The 22,578-nt window shown below is 48.9% G+C and overlaps 1 protein-coding gene across 5 annotated transcripts in view; it reads right to left on the bottom strand.

Moving 5' to 3' along the window:
- Nucleotides 1–2,258: 2,258 nt before the first annotated feature.
- The window catches only part of GSG1L (GSG1 like), a 55,650-nt gene continuing 35,330 nt past the window's right edge, over nt 2,259–22,578 (bottom strand). For 2 of the 5 annotated variants that reach the window (XM_039732573.1, XM_039732575.1), the window contains 4 exons: nt 21,378–21,489; nt 16,319–16,486; nt 3,593–4,198; nt 2,259–3,081 (listed from right to left, as the gene is read on the bottom strand). In XM_039732573.1, the coding sequence (XP_039588507.1) occupies nt 2,655–3,081; nt 3,593–4,198; nt 16,319–16,486; nt 21,378–21,489 (1,313 nt within the window). In that variant the 3' untranslated portion in view covers nt 2,259–2,654. Of the gene's footprint in view, nt 3,082–3,592; nt 4,199–8,107; nt 9,954–10,510; nt 10,579–16,318; nt 16,487–21,377; nt 21,490–22,578 lie in introns of those variants that run through there. The other 3 variants (XR_005630238.1, XM_039732577.1, XM_039732576.1) reach the window with 3 other exon arrangements.

The raw sequence follows: 22,578 nt of genomic DNA, 5'->3' as shown, positions 1-22,578 counted from the left end.
GATAATGCAGTAATTGAAGACTGAGACATCTCCACAGAGGAGAGCTGCCTTCAAGGTACAAATGCAGCAGAGGGAAAGGAAGAATTGAGGAGCCTGTAAAGAACAGGTGGAGCGGGTTTGTCCTGCTGCTTTCTTCCCCTTCCCCTGAGCACTTGGGCTGCTGTGGCTGGCAAGGCTCTGGGACAGGCTGCAGGGCTCAGAAGGTGCAGATACCTAATAATAATAATAATAATAATAATAATAATAATAAATGTTGTATAGAAGCTCTGGCAAGACTGGCCAGCTCCAGCTGGATGCAAATAAGCTGGAAATTCCACTGGAATAGCTAAAAACCAAAGACCTGATGCACATCTCCAGAGTGGGTGGAGGTGATTCACTCACAGTCCAACTGACCCTGCAGAAGAAGACACTGAAACCTGAAAGGGACCCAGAACTGACACTGTTTGATAGAACCAGCCCTGGTGATGTAAGGTTAATAAAAGTGATTCATGGGCTTGTGCTGGATCTGAGGCATGAGGAGAATGAGACTAAAAGAGAAAATCTGAGCATATTGTCTGGTCTCATGAGCATGAGAAGGCATGTGTGTGAGCATGAGAAGGCACAGAGCCTGATCTCTGAGGAGCAAATGTATTAAAGTTTTACAGGCAGGGAGGGCAGGCAATGCAACGTATAAAGACTGATATTGCTAAATGTGTTTTTGTCAGTTCAGTGTCCACTGGAGGTTATGGAAAGCTCCAAAGAGAGAATCAGAGAGAGCTGGGGGTCTAGTCTGTCCCAGAAAAATGAGTGTGGAGCAGTGCCTGTGTGTTCTGTGGGAATCTAGTCCCACCCATCTCATCCAAAGGGACAGGTTTTCCTACATGAAAGAGCCATGAAAGCAGAACAAGATGCAGGGGTGTTTGTGTGAGACTCAGACACCCTTCCACAGTGCACAGAGAATTCCACTGGGTTTGTGATGGTCCACCCTGGAGGATTTGCTATGAGAGGACACAGAACATCTCCAGTGACTCCAGAATGTCTCCAGTGACTGCCATCATCCTGCACAGCCCCGTGCCCACCTGAGAGAGAGCTGGCTTCCCCCAGTCCCTTTGGGTGCTGCCACTGTCCCAAGGGCACACACTGCACAGCCCTGTTTCTCTGGAGGTGCCAGCTGTGGCTCTTGGCTGCAGTGGGGCACAGAGGCTGCGTGGGCAGTGCCATGCCTGTGTCTGAAGAGCAGCTTGGAAGTGAAATAAATTGCTAACAACAGGGAGCTTCAACCAATGTCTTTGTGAGTGCATCCTGCTGCAAGGGAGGTGGCAGCTCTGCCACTAAAGTCAGAGTCCCATGGAGGTGTGCCCAGCAGGTCCAGAGTGTGGCTGTGGCCCCCTCCCATCTCCCAGGGTGCCTGGATCTCTGGTGGCACTGGGAATGATCTGCTTTCAGTGCTTTTGTAATAGTTTTTTTCTCCTCCCTGTTATTTTTGGACTGAGCTTTAGAAGTGGATTATAGCCCAGCAGAGGGGAAGGGGGGCTGAACTCTCAGGTACCTCTTGCCCTCCTTGGGGCCTGGCAGGAGCAGCAGGGTGGATGTGTTCTGGGGTTTGGGGTGTTTGTGACACTGAGACCAGGGAAGTGACTCTTTCCAAGAAGTGTCACTGACTCTGAGAGGGACTGGGTGAACCAGTGGGGCAGGGGAGTGTGGCTGCCACTGCCACTGAGCAACGTAGCACAAGGACATCCCTGCAGCCCTCCACTCTCTCCTTTACAGAGCAGGCTGCAAGGCCAGGCCTGTGGGCAGAAGCTGGGGCACAAGCTGTTCATCCATGGCACGCTGCTGGTCCCCAGATGGGGAGGAGGGAGCTCCAGGACCATTTTCCTGTGTGTCCTCCATGACCAGCAGCCTTCTTCCCTTGGGACAGGCTCCATGCAGTGCTCACCTTGAAGGACCCTTGCATGGGGCCACAACCTCTCAGCTGGGCTGGTCTCAGCCCAGTCACCACAGACTGGGAGGGCTGGAGGTCACAGAGCTTCCCCTGTCCCACTGCTGGGTTGGTGATTTAGGAGCACATTTGTACCCTGACCCCATGACCTGGTTGGGCTCACCACAGCTGCCCGCCACTGTGCCCTGGGTTTGTGCCTTTGAAACCAAGGATTCAGTTGTGCAGGGGAAGGTTTGAAATTCCCAGGTCTCATTCCAGTTTGTGTTCAGGTGATGAGGCTGATTGATTTGATGTGCAAAGCACTGCCAGACAAATAAATAAAAAAGAACAGGCACAATTTTCTAACAAGTAATGTCATTTAATGAATGATACACTCTAGAAAATAGAAACTACCCAGATGCTGGTTGGTTGGTCTGTTTGGGGCTGGGAGAAGGCCCTTGCTTGGACATACAATGCCTTCGTGGGATTCTTTTGTCAGCATTTGTAGTTGCTGGAAACAAGGAAACGTCCATAGATTGAAAGAGACACCAAAGGAGCAATTGTTTTCTAAAATGTGGGAAGAGTGCAGGATGCCATCCCACTCTGTGTCACTGGGCAAGTGGCATGAGGGCTCAGAGCTCACCAACACCTTCACAGACAATCCATGCCTAAAGGGGACCGACGGGACCTAGCACAGTCCAGGCTCTAAAGTCACCCAGAGCTGGCACTCTGCACAGCACCCTGAGCTCTGCTGCTACTGCACTGTGCTCTGCGTGCCTTTCTGCACGTGTTGTGTCTCTTCCCTCAGTGTCTGGCTGCTAATTCCAGGGAATATGCTTTTCAGGATGTCACAGTAGACCATGTAGAGCTCTGGGTCTATTTTGGGCTCGGGCAGGGAGCGGGAGTTGCAGGCCTGCTCGGTGGCTGGGTGCTGTGGCCAGTAGACATCGCTGAAGAGGGCGGTGAGGATCTTGTGGGCAGCCTTGTAAGGGTCATCCTCAAACTGCACCATGGCCTTGAGCTCCGTCAGGGTGTAGCCATTGTACCTCTTGCTGTCCTCGGCCAGGGGCTGCACCGTCTCACCTATGTGTCTCACCTTCCACTTCAGGCATTTCAGGTCTTCCTTTACATCCTCTAGCTCTTTCTCCATGGCTTGGAATTCCTGTGTGGTTACAAATCTCCTGCCAAGGAAAGAAGTGGCAGAGACAGGGTGGAGTTCAGAGGCTCGGAGGAGTGGGATGAGCCCAGCTTGCCTGGGGTCAGAGCAGACAGGGGAGGTTTGGGGGGGACATCCCGGCCATGTCACTGAGCACCATCCCCTGCTCTGCTCTGCTCTGTGAGGCTCCAGGGGACAGCAGAGCTTCTCCCTGCTGCTACAAGGGAAAGTTGTGCTGCCTTGTTTGGAAGGAAAGGAGGCACCTGAAAACTGTGCCCTGCTGGAGGAGCTGAGGGTGCCGACCTGGCCCAGGTCTGTCAGGAGGTCTGGAGAGCTAAATGGGTATATGGAAATAGGGCATTCTGCTTCCTGGGTGACAGGGTTTAGTGGAAGCACAGGGTGGGTAATGGAAAGCAAACACTGGGAACATCTGAATCGTAAAAGATATTTAACTTTTTTATGGGGGGGCTCTGACTGATTCTGTACCAACATGGGTGGTTTGAGGACTTAGACACCTGTGTGCTCTGGATACATACCTCTCATGATCAGGATCTTCCAGATCTGATTCAAACCCCTTTCCTGTATTCTTTAATTCAGTTTTAGAATAGCCAGGAGCCTGGGAACTCTCTTCAGGAGTCGCTGTTGCTGGAGGCCTTGTGCTTGTCCTGGTTGGGGTCAGTGTGTGATCGGAAGCTGAAGCTCGTACGTTTTGTGCTGAGTGAGGACAGAAGGTGGAGAAGGAAGCTGCATTGATCCCTGGGCTGACTGGAGAGCAGTCAGAGTATTGCTGTGGCTTGGCTGAGCTGGGTGTTAGACTGAGCCTGAGGCTGGCTGGGCAAGATGCTGGAATAGTCCTTGCTCCGAGTGGGCTGGAACACGATATTGCTAAATTTGTATCTCTTTGCTCAAGTGGTTGAGGGTTTAGTGATTCCCCTGGGGCCAATCTAGTGATGGAGGTGATGTCCAGCAGGGTTTGATCCTGAACCATGGAGATCTGGCTGGTTGGTTCTGATGAAAGTGAAGAGCTGCTTGATGTGTCGCTGGAAGAGCTTGACGTAGCGAATGGGGGGATTTTCTGAGCATTATGGTCACTCCTGTTCCTCTGCGGGCTAGTGACACTTAGAGCTGGGTGTTGTGAAGCCCTGAAGAAAGACAAACACACACTTTTTCCTCTGGACTGGGCTAAAGGCTTATAAGAAAATTTCAGGCCTTTTTTGGGACAATTTTAAGCCTGTTTCCCACAACTGCATCTCCCACAGGCTGGTTTGCCTCTTGTGTCTGTATAAAACCCTCTGCTTCTCATGATCAATAGAAAAGCATTTGAGAATAAGGCACATGAACTCAGGACCAGCTTCTCCCTGCTGCTGACTGAGCACATGTCAGCTGTCCTCAGTGTGAGAACCACTGGGACATCCACGTTCTCCTTCCCAAAAGTCACACAGCTCTGTGAGAACCAAGGGTTTGGTGCTGGGGAAGGACAGGAAGGGATGAAAGCTGCTGGCATAATGGCTGTGAGAACACACAAACCTGGCTGCACCTGGCCACAGCACCTCTCCCTGCCCATCCTGCCTTCCTTCCCTGGGCCCTCGTGCTTCAGTCTCCTGGGAGCACTGCCTGGGAACCCAGGGAACTAGAGGATGGCTAAATTTCTCTTAGTTTGCCAATCCTGATGGCAAGAGAGGAAGATGTTCCACCCCTGTGTCCTGGAACTGTCCTGACAGGTAGGGAATGCAGCTAGAAATGCTTTGACCTTGAAGGGGAACACAAAGACAACTGCTGTGCAGATCGTGGTGCAGGATTTCTAACAGCCAAAGGACATGACGAGCTTTTGTAGTGATGCCAGGGACCAACTGAGTCTTTTTGTGCATCTGGTAAATCCTTGTGGTGGAAGACAGCTGCAAATCCTGGTCTGGATGGGATGTGTGAGATCTGTGCATGAGGTCCTGTCCTGTCAGCATCAGCGACCTGAATTAGCTACACAGTCACTTCTCCTCCTCCCTGAACTTTTCTCAGTGTTGGATGCAATTAAACACCAAACATTTAAGGTTCTAAAGAGCATGTCTCACACCTCTGGGCTTCAATAGGGTTAATTTGCTAAATCACAGCTTAATTATCAGGTCTAAATCAAATTTAAAGGTTTTATAATTGGAAATGCGGACAGTTACAGAGCTACTGCATAAAAGCAGAGCCTAAAAGGAATCATAAAATGGGTTATGTAAAGGGCAGGAGAGAAAACAAGCTCACATGTGTCCCAGGGAGCACCTGGGAGAGCCTTGCCTTCTTAACCTGGCTGAACAGGACTGGAAGGGCAGAATTGCCAACTGGGCATGAGGAAAAGCGTTTTCACCCTGAGGGTGTTCAAACAGGGGAGTAGGGGCCAGGAGAGGGATTGGGATCTCCCTCCTTGGACATGTTCAAATCTAACTGGACAAGGAATGAAGCAGCCTGATCCAGCCTGGACATTCTGGGAGCACAGGACTGGACCAGAGCCCTCCAGGGTCCCTGTCCACACTCTGCTATTCTGTGCTTCTGCCTAACTATGAAAATAATTTATTCCTCCCCCTTCCCCTTTCTTCTCTCACTTTTCTCCCCTCTGAGTCCCACCTCACCATCCTTCTCTTCCACTGGAACCTCTAGGCTGTCCCTGTTCCCACTGACTTTATGGTGCCTGCTGCAGGAGAGTCCCTGATAAATAAAAGGGTTTTTTTTTACAGAAAAACCAGTTATTTGGCTCAGAGGGATTGCTGCCCCTTCCTTGCATGTCAGAGTCAGTAGCTCGGGCTTTGGACTGTGGGAGACAAGAGACAACTCCACTTTAAGGCAATAAAAGCAAAAATGCATTTTGGCTGTTAAAATGACATGTATTTATCCTAAAATATCTCACCATGTCAAACTATCTGAACTGAACTGAGAACAATCCCCATCTCCACTCTCGGGGGGAGCAGGATATGCACAGTAAGTGAAAGGCTATTTGGGTGCACATAGAGTCTGAAAGACTTCATTTCACATGTTTAGCAGTGGGGGACAGGGTTGGTTTTGAGGGGGGTGGTTTGGGGAGTTTTTTGCATAAATCCAGGATTAGCTGTAGGAGATGAAGCATTTATTGAAAGATGCAATTTAAAAGAGTGACAGAAAGCACGTTTCATAACTAATCCCACTGAAATTTATATAAGAAACCTTTCAATTCACCTGTGCACTGGAGGAAACAAAAAATGTATTATAAACTGTCAGCTTATTTTGCTTCCCTTTCCCTCCCCTTGGTTTTCACGAGCTGCCATGCTCCACACAGGACTGCATTTACTTTTATCATCCTCCTTATCTCGGAAGCAGAAAAACTGGTAGCTCAAGAAGCAACGTTAAAGCAAAATGTCAGTCTGGATGTTAGCAGAGGTAAATGAGGACAGAACTGAGACCTTCAGCTTTGGAACTTCCTAGTGGGCAAGGCTTTGCCTGAAGACAGGAGTGAGATTCCCACTGCCGTCAGCGCGGCGAGGCTGGATCTTTGACCCGTAACCATGGTGCTTTAGCAGAGGGGGTTTTTCCCCACCACATTTTTTTTATGTGGTGAATCACTATGAACTGAATAAATTACAGGAAGAATCGCAAGACCTGGAGTTGGAATCAATGCTGACATGAAATAGGCAGCTGATTGCAGCTGTCAGGTACCTCCACAAGGAGAAACCTTGGCTCAACTTTGAGCGACACTTCAAATGCGTCAAGCCCTTGTTGTCTGCCGCCTCCCAGCCTGTGCTGCTCAGCATATAAAGCATGTTCCCCGTTGTCACAGTGACCTTGGCTGCCGTCTGTGCCTTGCCCTCTCCAGCTGAGCTGGTGCTACAGACTTTTTTGGAGACATTTGAAAGTTGCCTGCACATCCAGCACCACTTTGCTTCCATGGCACTCATGACTGAGGGAAAAAAGAAACAACCCAGTGGATATTCTTTGGGTTTTTTTTTATGAATTGTTTCCACTGTGTTTTAAACCTAGAGTTCTTCTGATGAACTTGTCTGAATAGGAACAAATTACACTATGCTTTAGAGTGAAGCACTGAGGGACTGGTTGCATAAATCTCACTGTAGACAGCCAGGGTGGGAGGATGGAAAAGAGCTGTAGGATGGACCCAGGGGAAATGCCTACAGGGTGATGACATGAGAATAAAACTATTTTTTTCAAGGCCTCCTCTTTGTCAGGTGACCCATCTGAAATGCCCACGCTGCCAAAACAGTGACATATTATTTCTTTAACACTGAATTAATTTTGAATAATCTCTCAGTTTCCTACAAGAGAAGCTGGTGTCCTGAACTCTGGGTTTATCTGCCTCAAATAACACCAAGGCTTTCAGCCTCAGACAGGAAGAATTTGCTGTTTCCTGCTCAGCTCCTCCTCTTCTGGGCTATTTATCTCTTCTTTGGCTCTGCCACCATACCTGTCCCTCCTTGTCCTTTGTGATATTTCTCCTGCCTCTCTCTTGCCCATTTGACATTCACCATCTGCACCTCTCCCACCTGCCCCATGGGATCCAGGCCCCTCGTGTTAATGCCTCACAGTGGGACAACTCTGGAGGAAAGGGTGGAAGTGGCATGGACATACAGATGTCTGAAATCAAGGACTATTGCTGGCTGGAGCCTAATAACAGTGAGCATTTCTTGCTAATAAGTAACTGTGCAACCACAACAAAAATATCCTGATGTGAAACTTCTCCTTCTATATTTTTGTGCAGGGGCTATACACAGCTGGAGCATTGAGATCTCCCAGCCCTGCACTTCTGAAAGAAAAGGTTGAGACCTCCAAGGTCAAAAATGACAGCAAATAGACTTTAAGAGTGCCTGGAAATGCTAAATTTGGTATGTCCGGGGGTATCAGATGTATAGGGCCAGTGCCATATGTTTGCACAGGAAGGCAGCTTGAGGAGAGCAGAGGATGCCAAGTTATAGTTAGAGCTCCCTGGTGCTGCTCTCAGCTCAGGTAAGTTTAAACCCTGTTAAAGGGGTTTAAAGGAAATAAAATAATTTTCTTTTTAACCCTGTTAAAAGAAAATTATAGTTCAGTGATGGACATTTAATAGTTTAATACAGAATTATCAAGATTGAATAACTACATTGTCCTGAGTCTACTCTGGATTCAAGCTTCTGATGGAATTTATAATTTAGGGCCACTTCTCAAAACGGAGAGCTCAGTCTTGCCAAGAGAGGCACCTGATATCCTGCCCTGGCATAAGGCCCTTTGTGCTACCTGTGCTCCCACAGTGCTGTTGGGCTGCTCAAAAACCTTTAACATTCTCTCTTCCAAAATCACCTGGCCCGGTAGTGTTTGTCTTCCGCAATCGCTCGCCCTTGTTCTCCTCTTTACAGCTTTTGCTCTTTCACTCCTCAGGGACACTCCCCCAAATCCTTTCCTCTCAACAAGGACAGATGCCCTGTCTTGTCTTGCTGGGAGGACAGAAAGATTCACGACGCCCGAGGAGGAGCCAGCACTCCTCATCTGCGCTGGCTTCAGGCTGGAACCTCCTCAGAGCACTCTGGGTGCTGGCAGGTCCTGCAGGGAACGAGGTGCTGGCTGAGGAGAGCAGCAGGAATAACTGCAGCTGGTGCCTCCTGGTGTCCTGCTGGCACGGGATCACCCCTGTGGGAAGTGTCCAAGGGTCCATGGAGTGCTCCTGGTGACCTGCCGGCATTTCCTCTGCTGCTGGCACTGGCTGCTGGGTTGGTCTGTTCCAGGTGATGTGTCCCCTTCTTCCACACCCCCACGGGGTCAGTGTGACCTTGGTGGCTGCTCTGCCCTTAGCCAAGCCCTTCTCTTGCCGTTCTCAATCCTCTGCTGGCCACGGGCCCCAGGAATGGGGAATGTGACCAGGACTGGGAGTGTGGGACCCTGGAACCAGCATCAAGGAGGATCCTGGAGTCAGGCCCAGGCCAGTTATGGCTTGGTGCACTTGCTTGAGAAGGAGAGGTTCATCTGAGCATTGTGAGGCTTTGTGCCATCCCAAGCAGCAGTAACTAATGGTTTTTCCTCCCTAATAAGCATGGATAATGAGCATTTTGCAGCTTCTATTGGATTTGTAAGTAAACTGTGAACTGAGAGCAGAACTTCCCTCCTGTCACTTCATTAATATTGATCTGATTTCATTACAGAAGGTAACGGATGTGAGGCTGAGCCTGATGGAATATTGAGGGATGGCCACTGTTCTTTAAACTGACTGTGGGCTTCTCGTTTGGGGTTTGCTTTCCCAGTGCTGTCAGCACTCTGTGGGGTGAGCTCTGGGTCCTTTAAAATGGAAATTCTTGGGACAGGATTGGCCATAGGAACAGCAAAGCCTGTTCCTTGGAGCACCTATTGCCAAGACTTGTTATTGAAACAAAGACCTCTGGACAGGCTTCATTAATAAAATAAACACATTTGAGCACCTGCCAGGAGCTTGGCAGGTGAGGAACTTTCTCAGGAAACATGACCCAGATCAATTTTTTACCAATAGACATTTTCAGGCCTGTGAGAATGAAGGACATGGATCTGCCTGTGGAGAGATCCATTACTGACATGACATTTTCAAGGAGCAGGAGTTACCAAATGAGCTGATGGCAAACAGAGCTGGAGAGCAGTGCCAGCACTATCATGCCTGTGGGGACACCACCTGCAGTGACATGGGACTGGAGAGCTGTTCCAGCAGGTCTGGGGAGGGAGCAGGACCCTCAGGGGTGGGGGGTACAGACACCAAGCTTCCATGAGTATGTGGCTGAGATGTGCATCTCAGCAAGACAGAGGCAGCAAAATGCCATGAGGTTTCCAAATTTTAATAGCGCAGAGCCAGCAAGTCACTCTCCCAAGGCTCCCTCCTGCTGAATGAAGGATCACTGGCTTTCTTTCCAAGGAAATAGATGCATGAAACTGCACACATCTTTCCTGGAGAGTAAAGAAAAAGTATAGTATTCAGAGCAGGGCAGGAGCCATGCTCCAACATTGCTCTGTACATTGAACCACTGATTCCCAATAGCTTAAAGCAAGAGCTTTTGCAAACACTGAATAAAAGCACAGCAATTTCCAGAGAAAGTGCAAGAAATGGCATTAATTATACTAACGTTATTGTCTACCAAAGCTGCTTTCAATCATTTTTATATTCAATAGCATGCATCATCATGAATTGGTGATAAAGATAGGTGAAAAAAGGTAGTGATAATGAAAGTTATACAGGTGTAAATTAGAGCATATTTTTAAACTACTATGAAGTCACAGCTTCTTGAGATAACACAAAATTATAGGATATGTGCACATCCTAAAGGGAATGCTGGAGAGTTCTGTACTGTTCTTATGCTGGTTGGTTATTTCTTGGGCAAGGCTGTGTGGGAAAGCAACAAACCTCTATTCCCAAAGCTTCCTACTCCACACCTGGTTCTGGGCCCCGGGAGCCAGCGTGGGGACAGTACAAGCCATTGTGTACCAGGCACATTCATGTCACTTACTATTTGGGGAGCAGCTATGGAGGCACTGTAACCTCAGGTCCCCAGCCTCAGCCCTCTCCTCCTCAGTCCTGGAAAAGAGAATATAGAAGTAGCACCTTGAACAGAAAGAAAGGCTGCTCCCAAATGTACACAAATGGAAGGGTCAAAACCAATAAGAGTCCAACGTACCTGGGCTCCTCCATCTACAGCCAGGCCCACCACGCAGATGGTGATGGGCTCAGGAAGGACTTGGTTCCCCTGGCTTTGCCCCTCTTGGGGAAAACTCACATAAAGAGGCCATGGGGAATTGAAATGAGGGGCTCAGGGCTGCATCTCTCCACTCTTCCCCTCTCCAGGGTCGATCTAAGCACGGGGGCCCAGCAGCATTGGACAGTGTGTGTGTGTTGGAAGTGGGGATGCTGCTGATGCTGCTGCACCATTTTAGTGCCAGTCCATGTGATTTCCAGAAGGAGCAGCTCTGTGGATAAAGCTTCCTGTGTTGCAGAATAAAGTACAGAACAAATCCAAGGCAGGAGGCTGCACTCATCCCTGTGCACTGATGAAAGGGGAATAGGAGGATTGGAAAAACTGATGTCTGTGTGAAGAGCTACTGACTCTGCCAACGGGAGGAACATCAGGTCAGTAACTGAAACCCTGTTCAGGTACCTGGTGACCAAGCTGGAAATCAGAGCAAAAGGTTGGCATGTCTTTGGAAGGCAGTGGTATGATCTGCACATCTGACACGAGCACAACGGACTTACAGGAAGCAAGCTGTGAGTATGACACATTACAGAAATGTGCAAAAAGGGAAAAAATGGCATGTGAATGATGATTTGAAAAGTTCTGGTTCTCACAGTGTTGGGAATAGTCCTGATTTATTAGCTCTGCAATAGCTTTGGTCCTGCTGTCTGTTTCAAACTGCTCCTAGCACTTAAAACTACATTTTCTGTCCCTGCAGAGACATTTTGTCTGCACTGCTATCAATGGCAGTTTGAACTCAGCTCACTCCAGAATTTCACCAGTAGCATCTGCCTGCTTAGGTTGGTGTTGCAGATCAGAGTAAGGGCCCAGTCAGCAAGAAAAATGTTGTGAAATCAGCTGCAGAGGCTGAATGGGTGTTGATGGACAGCTGCAAATGCTGTGCTACGGATGGGTGAGCTGGGGGAGGCTGAATCTTCCAGATTTACTTGCTAAATATGCTGGTTTAACAGCCTCTGGTGAGTGAGATTGGCTTCACAGGGAGCATGAGGCTGGATCCCAGACTGAACCAGGGCTGTGCTGATCTCTGGGGTCCCAGGGTGGGAAAATCCCCTGACCCCTCTCTGCAGTGGGCTCAGCTCCAGTGGGACTCTGCACCCCTGACCAGCCTGGATGCACATCCAAAAGCTGCTCTTGTTCCCACTAAAGAGGCCCATGGGTAATTCCAGTTCCCTCACATCACAGACTTTTCATTCCTTGCCTGAGGCAGGGATGAGCTCTCCAGGAGGATCTCACTTGGATTTGATTTCCACCCTTTCAGGCCCCATATCCCTCACCTCAGGCTTCTGTCCTCATGTACCTCAACCCCAGGACATTCCCTTGTCCTCCCTGGAGCTGCTCCTGTCCTTGTCCCTGCAGCTTGCCTGGGGCTCCCTCTGCCCCACCAGCAGCTCCAGCAGAGCAAGGAGCAGAGGAAAGTTTTCATTCTTTACCTGAAAGCAAAATCCACCAGAATCCTGGGAGAAGGGAAAGGTGTAGTGGGGAGGGTGCCTGAAAGGGGTTTTTTAATGTTTGATAAAAAGGAAGGCAAGAAATTGAGAACAAACTTGGGAAAGACATCGAGTCTGGGTGAGCTGGATGTGCTGGCCCCTGCCTGGATGGATGTGGGGATGGTGTTGGTGGAGCTGCTTGGTCTAAACGAGCAGAATTCTTGTGAATGCATCTTAATTATTACACAGCCATAGGGAAAAAGCTGCCAAAACAGCAGGGGAGAGCTAAAGCTGCTCAAACAGCAGCTCCTAAACAGCTGGGCAGGGGAAGAGCAGAAAGTCTGTCACCATCCCTGCAGCTGTTGTCACAGAGATTATCAGACTTTATGGGACAGAACAAAGAATCCCTGTCCCTTTGGTTTATCTTTGGCTTAATATTCCATAAAGCACAGGCGGTAAGATTTAGAGAATGATTATTGATTAATTAATTGAAAATAACTAATTGAAAAAATTGGACATATTTAAGATAAACCACGGTTTCTTTCTGTATCAATAATTTCCTGTTGGTTATTTGAAATATACAGAGTTGGATTTTTCCAGTAGTTACCTGTATAGTGGCCTTTTTCTGCTAGGATGACACTGCCAACTGTAAAGGCTGGGTTGCATTTTAAAGTGACATCTAGTAAAATCCCAGATACCTGCAAGAATTAATCTCAAGATCACTGAACTAATTTTTTCTTCTTGCAAATTAACCCAGCAAACAGTATTTTATTAGATAAACAGGTAACATGTAAGAACTAATTCCTAAAGGGATCCTCAGAGCAGGAAGGAAGGAAGCAGGAGGGCAGCGAGGGCTCCTCCTCTGCTGGCTGGGCTAAACCTCAGATGAGGGACTGTGCTCATGACCACATGGGCAAGAGTGTTCATGTGAAACAGAGCAGGAAGAGAAACTGGGAGGGATGAAGAGAGATACTTGTTATGAACTGACACCCAATGAACTAAAAACATGAAAAAGATGAGCAAAAGTTACAGACACATATTCATTTCAAAGGAAAACACAAAAAAAGATAGGAAAAACACTCGAAGGACAAAGACTGAAAGCTGACTTTGCAGTTAATTCTGATAATTTTATAGAACACTTAGAGCATGAATAATACCTCCAATTCTGTATAATTGACCTGGTTTTCTCAGAGTTACCCTGAGGGCTATTGTACCTGTTATAGCTGAAGAGCTCTGCTATCTTTCAATTTTATAGTGTGAAACAGAGTCTGTTTTGTCTGGACTTTTCAAAGTATCCCAGACCTGGGTAGGACATAAGTGATGTCACACTTGAATCTTTGATTTTTCAGCAGCTGCTTCAATGTTTTCCCAGTGGCAGGAGCAGTGAGATGCTCAGGGTAAGGGGACAGAGAATTTGGATGTGCTCCTCGTGACTGACTGAGGGCTGGGCAGCTCCCTGTGCTGGCTGAGCTGGGGTCAGAGCAGGCTGTGGGGCAGAATTTGGGGTGCACACAGACATTCCCGGGGTGCTAAAGGCCTTCCCCACGTTCTCAGAGCAGAGGCTGCCCTGGGATGGGGAGGATGAGGTCAAGGAGCAGCAGGGCCAGGCTGCTGTGCAAGGGGAAGGGATCAGACAGCAAACCGTGGGGTGATGAGGCTCATCCCCTGCTCCTCCTGGGACAGCAGCACAGCTGGCAGCTCCCAAGGGACCATTTCAGCTCTTACATCCACATTTCCAGCAGATCTTCTGCTGTTCTGTGCAGTTGCATGCAATTAAAATGAAGCACAATACAATGAGAGAGTTGAGAAAACACGTGTGAGATTAGCAGCATTTTACTGTCAGTACTTTTCACAAAGCAAATTTCTTCCCTGGGAGCAGAGGCCTGTAGGATAATATTCCCACAAAAAAAGTTTTATCATACAAAACGGGGCTGACACTTTCCTTGCCTGGGTCCCAGGTGCTGAATGGAACTGCTGGAATAATGATGAAGTTGAATTTTCAGAGGCACACAGGAAAGTGCCTGTTGTCCAGCCCAGAGGCTGGATGTGTGCTCCAGGGGGTGCTGGCTCTGCACTGAGGCAAAGGAGCAGGCAAAAAGGGTGAAGATATCTGCAAAGTAACTGGAAGGAAGAAAGGCTGGAGGGTTTTATTCATGAGGTATGAAAAGGAACATGGAGGTGGAGGAGTAGGAGGGAATGTGAAGTATCCCTGGGTATGTGCACAGGAAGGAAAGAGGATTTATTTTATTTTCTATTTGTGCAAAGGCAGATGGGAGCTCAGGGAAGTTGTGTGGGACTGAGGGCACCCACAGCGTGCAGCAACAGGGTGTTGTTAATGGACAGCCCCTGGACCCCTGCAGTCAGAGCATCCCCAGGGCACAGCACTGAAGCTGAGCATGAATATGATCACTTTAAAAATTAAAAAAAAATAAATTAGTATATTGCTGCACAGCTTTGAATCTCTAGAATGATCCCATGGTAACACTGTCTCTGGGCTTCCTATTATGTATTCAGATACAACAATTAAAATAATGTGATATAAAAAAAGAAAGTCATAATCATGAAGTTAGGGAACACCACATGCTTGAGCTGAGTGTGCCAAGTGTGTGTGGAAGGGCTGGGAGGAGGTGACTGAGGAGGGAATTGTTGGGGGTGGAATTGTGTCATCTTGTGAGGGCAGGAGGAGACCAAACCAAACCCACAATGCCCATGTGAGAGAGAGAGAGGTCCCTGTCCTCTGGGCCATTAATATATTCTGCTATTTACTCTTCCAGTAGTGGTACTTCAACAAGTTTCCTTAGCATTTTCCAATCTAACTCAAGATACTGTTCTTTATAATTCTCCTGAGCTCCTATCTGCAATTCTCACTTCAAAAATTTGTCTGGCTTCCCTCCCTTAGTGCTGATTTACCCTGAGGCACACACTGACCCCTTCCTCTTCACTGTGTCTGGGCTTTCTTTTCTCCCACAGAGAATTTTTTAGAATTCACTGTCATGTTCAAATGCAAAATTAGGAAAATCATGGTTGTTTGCCTCATTTCTCTTTTCCTTCCAGACTGTCTGAAAGGTAGAGTGAAAACTTGGATATTAGCACAGGGATAACTGCAACAACAGAATAATGAATGAGATAACCAAGGGAAAGCAATAATCATGGAAGCTCTCTAGTTCTGCCCTCTCAGGAGAGCTGCTCACTCTGCTGCTGAAATGCTGATCATTCCAAACCTTCTGTCCCCTCAGAGCTTGCCAACCACTCTCTTCCACCATGGAGAAACTGCCCCTCTGCTCTGACAAACAGCAATGCAACCTGCTTGTATTTCCTGCCCCCAAAATGTCTTTGTATCACTTCAGGCCATAGATTTTGGTGAGGATTTTCTGTACTTCTCAGCTCTTCATCCTGAGAGGATCCATCCCCCTGTGGAGCCCATCCCTGCTGTGTGAGCCCTGTGTGTGTCCTTCACAAAAACAAAGCCTGAACTTTGTCTCCAAAGAATGAGGGCAGGAGGTTGCTGGAGCAGCCACAGGGCCAGCTGCTGGGCAGGGTGACAGAGCATCTCTGGGCCTTGGGACAGGACTCCAGCCCCCCTCAGACCCTGGAGGCAGGGTGGGTGGCACTGGGTGGGTGGCACTGGGGGAGTGTTTTGCTGGGTTTGTGGGGATTTGCTCCAGAGGATGGGTCGTGCAAAGAGCCAGGGATGGGTTGTGGGCATGGGACCACACGTGGGAGATGGCAGCTCCAAAGTGGCCTGGTGGTGGCTGGAAAATGCCTCACAGCTGTTGGGATTATTGGGAGGTGCCTTTTGCACGTGCTGAGGAAGGATGGATGTCACATTCGGTACACCCCCACAATTTTACCTTTCTAGAGAGGGAAAATCAGCTGACATCGGCAGCACAGCTTTTTGTGAATTGGGCGCATACTGTAAAGATTTTAATGAGTACAGGAGAATGGGTGGGCACTGTGGCAGCACAAAATTTGTGAAAAACCAAACCAAGGAGCACCTTTTGAGTTTGCCTTTCACACACACCTTTTCCAGGTGCCTCAGAGTCTCACCCACGAGTGCTGAAGTGGGTGAGAGCCTGGGTTTTCTGAAACCAGAGCAGAGTCCATGGAAACATCCCCTGATGGAGTGACTGGCTGCACTGACCTTTCTCTGAAGTACTTGATGGCTTCCTGGTCTAGGAAGTTCTGCTCTTCTCGAAAGCCCTGCTCAAAGATTTTGCGCTTGTGTCTGAACTCAATGACAGTCTTAGTGTAAGAGTTGAGCGTGGTGACGGAGGCCGCCATGCAGCAGGTGAAGGAGCCCCACGCCAGACTGTGGAGAGAGAAACCAGCAGACAGAGCTGGGTTACACAGCAGCTCATGCCATGTTTCTGACACACACACACAGGTGGGAGCAGGCAGGGAAGCTGGAGGTGACAAACCCATCTCATCTGAGCTCATCCTACCTCCTGAGACCTGTGGCTCAGGCTCAGGCAGGCAGGAGGATGGGCTGGGGGCTGGGCACAGCCTTCAAGCCATGGAGAACCCTGTGCTAAGGTGAACACTTAGTGCCACCATGGCCAGACACCTCCTGATCTCCTCTGAAATGCCTCAGAGCCTTGCAGACAAGTGCTAAACCCCACACACTCCTGGAGGCAGCAATGTCAGAGAGCCTTTTGGAGCAGTTTTCCCATCCCTGGGGCACTGGCTGCACAGTGCCACCGCAGGGATGGTTTCTAATCTGCTTTTCATGCCTCCATCAGATTACTGTATTTCCTTCTTTCCTGGTTCATGGACACCTCTGGCCTCCCTCCCTTGTGCCTGGTCTCTGAAAGCCTGACCAGAACAGAAGACAACACTTCCATTCTGTGGAGTCACCAGCCTGGGGGTTTCCTGGCTGACTCCCCCAGAGTGAAGGCAGTGCCAGCCAGCCTTGGCCAGCCACGGCCAGGACACCTGCGAGTACCAACCAGGAGCACAGGGAGGCAGAGGGAGAAGGGAAGAAAATAAGAGACTGGCCCAGGGCCAAGCTGGACCAGCAGCAAGTGCTGTCCTGGGTCTGCTGGCAAGCAGGGTCAGCTGGGAGCTGCTCTGTTCCCTCCCTGTGACAGGGCTTCCCCCCAGCCTCTCTTGTTCTCCCTGACCTCAAGTTCAGATGGGGCTGGTGAAGGGCTCATGGCCCCAAGGAATTGAAATGCTTTTTGAGCATGAAATGAGGCTGCAAAACCAGGCCCCGAATTCCTCCTTTTGTCTGCAGAGCTTCTCTGCCTTTCAGCTCCCCTTGGCTTCACACTCAGCCCATCGACTCTGGCTACACATAGTTCACAGTGGCTGCCTAAGCAAGCTGGATTAACTCCATCACCTGTGATGGTGACACACTTTACCTGCTCCTTTTTGCACTTGTTCTATAACAAATTGATGTGAATTATGCAGAGCAGAAAGTATCCAGCCCCAGCAGCATTATCTTATAAATACGCATTGTCAACACAGCTCTCAGCATGAGCTATTTTCCCATTCTGCAAAGGACCTGCAGACAAGGAAGCAGTTTCTCATTTCAAATTAGACAAAACTTGAAAAAGAGCACATATTCATGGATTGAAAAATCTGGGGAAAAAAATGGCTCAAGTAAACAGAAATGGCTCATTTCAATGATTTCAAAATTCAGCTTATAACAAGTCCTGCAGGGACTCCTGAGGCAATGAGATGTGTGGAGGCAGCTCTTTCCCTGTCAATTTTGGACCTGTTTGCCAGATGCAATCAGATGAGAAGGAAATGTAGTGACCCTGGGGTGACAAAGTTCCCTGAAGTTTCCCATGGCTGGGGGGGGAAGCAGGAAGGGAGCCTGTGCTAGGTGTGAGTGGCCAGGCACAGCATCTTCCTGGCCTGCCTGAATCTGCCTCCCACGAGGGGTGTGGGGAAGAGCTCCAGCAGCTGCAAACATTTCCAGCTGGGCTCCCAAGCAGCATCCAGGAAGAAGGCAGCCAAAAGCACACTGTGCCTGGGAGGTGCCTGGGGAGAATTTCTCTTGGATGTTTCTGATGGTTTCTGATGAAATCAGAAGTGCTGAAAGGTTCAGAGAAGGAAAGACAGAATGAAGACTCTCAGTGCCTGGCATTTGGGAAATCACAGTAATTAGGCAATTAGGATAGATGTACTTTAGTTTTTATGCACCTTGGTTAAATGCTATTTATTTTGAATTGTAGAGTGGTTGTCCTGCCTTAGGAGTTACACCTGCCTTAGGTGAAGGCCTCTTTAACAGCAATGTTGTTAATACTCCATGCCAGCTGTGCCCCAGATGTGCTGGGACTGCACCCACAGATCCTCCTGCAGCTGAGCTCAGGGCTGGGCTCTCAGGTTCTCCCATGGCTCAAACAGCTCAGGCTTTTTATATTTATTTGCTTTAGAGAGTCTGAACTCAAACATCTCCTGATTCTCAGGGGCAATGAAATCCCCAGCTTGGAGAATGCCCTGAGCCACTCCTGACTTGTGCCAGAGCCCAGAACAACGTCCAGGCTTTGCCAATGGCTTGGGAATGGGGTAGGACAACAAACACCACCCTGAGACACCTGAGCAGACCATAAGCAGCCCTTCCTCATTTTGGGGAGGGGTGTTTTTATCATTCCCTTTTGATAGAGGGGAAGTAGCGCCACAGAAAACTTGGTTTTCCCACTGGCCCTTGGGAAAGGGATGGCAGTGTGGATCCCCAAGACCCTTTGGCTCTGGACCTTAGGGACAGTTTCCCTGGCCCCACTTGCCAGGGCTGTTTCAGTTCTCTGGGCTCTGCTCTGTGGCTGGGGGCTGCAGTGGCATTCCCAGCAGGCTGGAATTGAGGGTGGTGGTGACAACTGCTGGCTCAGGGCTTCTCAAAGCTCATGTTCCAGGACATCACCAGAGCCCAGGTGCAGCAGAAAATAATTCCTGCGTGTGTGGTTTTCCACCAGGCTGGGTGGGCATTTGTAATTAATCCTTCTTAAAGAAGGTGTTTGAGTCTGGGTGGTGCCAGGGGAGGTTCTCTGGTCTGTACAACAGGGCTGGCTCAGTGTTACCTGGAAGGCAGAAACCTTGATTTTGCTTTTTTTGACCTCCAGCCCTTCCTTTTCCAGGTGTGCTACCCATCAGTAGCATGGCATGAGGGACCCCATGGCTGTCCCCAGGCTGCTGAGCACCACTGCAGGCTGAAAATGCTGCTGCTGCTCAGCCCTGGCCCAGCTGAGCCCGTGTTTGCACCATGCCCCACATCCTGCATGGATAAATGGGCTGCCTTGGAAGCACCAGGGAAGGGAGGGAGGGAGATTGCTAAATGCAAGAAGGAGCTTTGTGGCTGCAGTGGCTGGAAAGAGCTCAGCTCCCAGGGTGGCTGTGTGGAGTGAAGCTGAGCTCTCACCCCAGGAATTCGGGCAGAGGGGATGTTGCTCCCAGACTGTGAGTATCTGAGAGTCCTCCACAGTGAGACCCAATCCAGGGGCAGCCCTGATCCTTGAACCAAAGCCCACTGGGCCTTCCCTGGTTGTGGCTGCCCAGGAGGAGCTGAGGGGGAGGCTGGTGTGGGACAGGGCTGGGGTCTGGACTTTATCCCCCATGGAACACGGCTCCCAGCTCCATCTGTCATGGAATACCAGCTCCCAACCCCATCTCCCATGGGACACAGCTCCCAACCCCATCTTCCATGGAACACTAGCTCCCAACCCCATCTCCCATGGGACATGACTCCCAGCTCTATCCACCATGGGACACATCTCCTAAACCCATCTCTCATGGAACACCAGCTTCATCCCTCATGGGATACCAGCTCCCATCTCCCATGGGACACCATCTCCCCATCTCTATGGGACATAGCTCCCAGCCCTATCTCCCATGGGACACTGGTTCCCAGCCCCTTCTCCCATGGGACACCAACTCCATCTCTGTGGGACACAGCTCCCAGCCCCATCCCCCATGGGACACCAGCTCCATCTCTGTGGGACACAGCTCCCAGCAGGGAGTGTGGGTGGGATGAGTGGGCCCAGGGAGAGCTCAGGATGCCCTGAGGGACCCTGGTGCCCACTCTGAGCCATGGGGGCTCTTGGCTTGCACAAGATGAAGGAGAATAATCTAATGAGTGTTTATCATGCAAGACATTTAACAACATTTTGAAGTCTGAGTATTGCAGTAAATTACAAAATAGATTACTGAAGACAAATATGCCTTATTATTTAAATATATTGAAAATTATACAATTATTGTGACAGAGTTGTTATAAATATTAATATAAATATTATAAATATGTGAATGCAATGTATTTATAAGTCCATTATCACATGCAATAAATATTCATTATTGAGACACCAAATAAGCTGTATTTTAAATATAATGTGATTTGTATTTTGTAACATGTTGCTAAAATGGTAGTAACTCCTCCTATGAAACACAGTGGAAAGAGGTGAGAAGGAAAGACTAATAATTCCCTGCAGCGCTGTGCATAAGAAGTATTTACTTGTTTGTGTTAGCAAAGATTGTTGTATTTGTTTTGAGATGGAAAGAAAATAATGTGCTATATTTAGAAATTACAAGAAGAAAGTATTTTCCCTATCCATCCAAAGAGGCTGATGCCTCTGGAGGACTGGGGATGTTGTTTGCAGGTATTTTTATTCTCCACAGCCTCCTGCTCTTGGTAAGCTTCTTATAAACGTGCAAGCAATATAACACAGTTGCTGTGTCTGGGCAAAATTAGTTTTATGTGATTTTAGAAGATAAATGGGAAAGGTGGAAAAAAAAAAAAGCCATGTCCATGTTCCCAAGCCTTCTCCCCATGATCCACAGGGAGGTCTCATCGTGCCAGGAGCACTGCACCTTCCCCTGCAGTTGTGCTCAAAGCTGCACCGTAAGGTTCAACTGAGACATTAATTAAAAACAAGGGGGGAGAAAAAAAAAAAGCTCAAAGTCTCAGAAATGCCATGGCAATTATGTTCCTAAATTGAACTTTAATGAGAGTGCTCAATCTGTGTTGGTAATTGTGGGTGCTGTTTATTTACAAATGCTCAGTACCTGCTGATAGCACAGCTGCTGCTGCACAGACCTGTCCCCACACCTCCAAACTGCTCGGCCCTGGGGGCTCGTGCTGCTGCAGGCTTGGCAGCTGGAAATCCACAGGGTGTTCCTGGGATTGGAGGTGATGTGTGCAGCATCCCAACAGGCTGATGGAACAGCTCCAGAGAGAAAAGAGACAAACGTGGGGTGACACTTACCAGAAGGACCATCCGTAGTCCCAGGAGTGTGGTCGCCAGTCCTCTGGCCCAAGGCTGACTGTCACTTGGAAAACTTGAGTGTACATCATGTGTGCCACCATCCCCAAGAGACCTGGGAAGCAGGGATTAGAACAGGAATTTTCGTGCCAACATTTTTTTTTAATCATTCTTGAGGGAGCTACTGCTGGAAGTGCTTTGAGAGCTCCAAAAAAGTCTTTGTTGTACTTTTATGCCTCCTGTTCTACTGTGGAGGAGGGAGCTGCATGGGCAGAGGAAAGATGTGACTGAGAGCTCATTATTTTACATCATTCTGAATTCTCAATTAAGAGAGGAGTTTAAGAAAGAAAATCGTTGAAGAAAATGTTGCACAAGGAGCATCCCCACCAACCCTGCTGCTGCAAACCAGGGGTGTGCCACCCACAGAGATCTCACAGCCCATCACAGACAGGCCCCAGGTGAGAGGAGGAGGAGGAGAGGCTTCTGCAGGCAGTGCAGGCTCAGTGTGCTCACACCACACAACCATATTCTGTCCCAGCAGTTGCTAAGATTTATGAATTTGAACACGCATAAAACACTTGGAAGCTGCACCAGGAAGTGAAGTGAGCTTGGTGCTGATGATGTGTGGCGAGAGGAGCCCATTGGGATACTTTTGGTGGTGCAGGGCTGGTGATGCTTTTGGGACACTGCTAGAGCTCACTGAGAGAACTGCACTGGGTGAGGATCAGACTTGCAGTCCCAGTGAAGTTAAAGAACAAGGCTGCAGTGAATCACAGGGTGGCCTGAGTGGCTCTGCCTTTAGCTGGCCACTGTGGTCCTGCAGTTTAAACAGAAAAAAACCACCCGAACTTTATATTTAAACAGCCCTTTGAGGAAAACCAAACCCCACCTTTCAAGCAGTGGTGGCCAGGACCAGCTCTGAGGTTTGGAGAATTTTCTAGCTACAGTAATTTGGGATGTTCATGCCATGGCACCTGGGCAGTGCAGGGTGATGATCCCCAACAAGCTCTGGAAAGTGTCGGTTCAGGCTAAGGAGGGGGGGCTGGACCACTGCATCCCGAATAATTCTTGGATCTATAGATGTGCAAAAGCCTCTTGTGCTGCAGTGGCAGTTTAGGGCACTTAGAAATGCCAATATTCTGCCATGGTGGGTGCAGTGAGGTCTCTGTGCTACACTTTGACCATTCATTCACTGTTCTCTCTG

Source organism: Passer montanus, unplaced genomic scaffold (assembly GCF_014805655.1).
Source record: "Passer montanus isolate IOZ18808 unplaced genomic scaffold, ASM1480565v1 scaffold8, whole genome shotgun sequence".
In the NCBI taxonomy this organism is placed as follows: Eukaryota; Metazoa; Chordata; class Aves; order Passeriformes; family Passeridae; genus Passer; species Passer montanus.
This window is presented reverse-complemented; position numbering and strand designations above follow the sequence as displayed.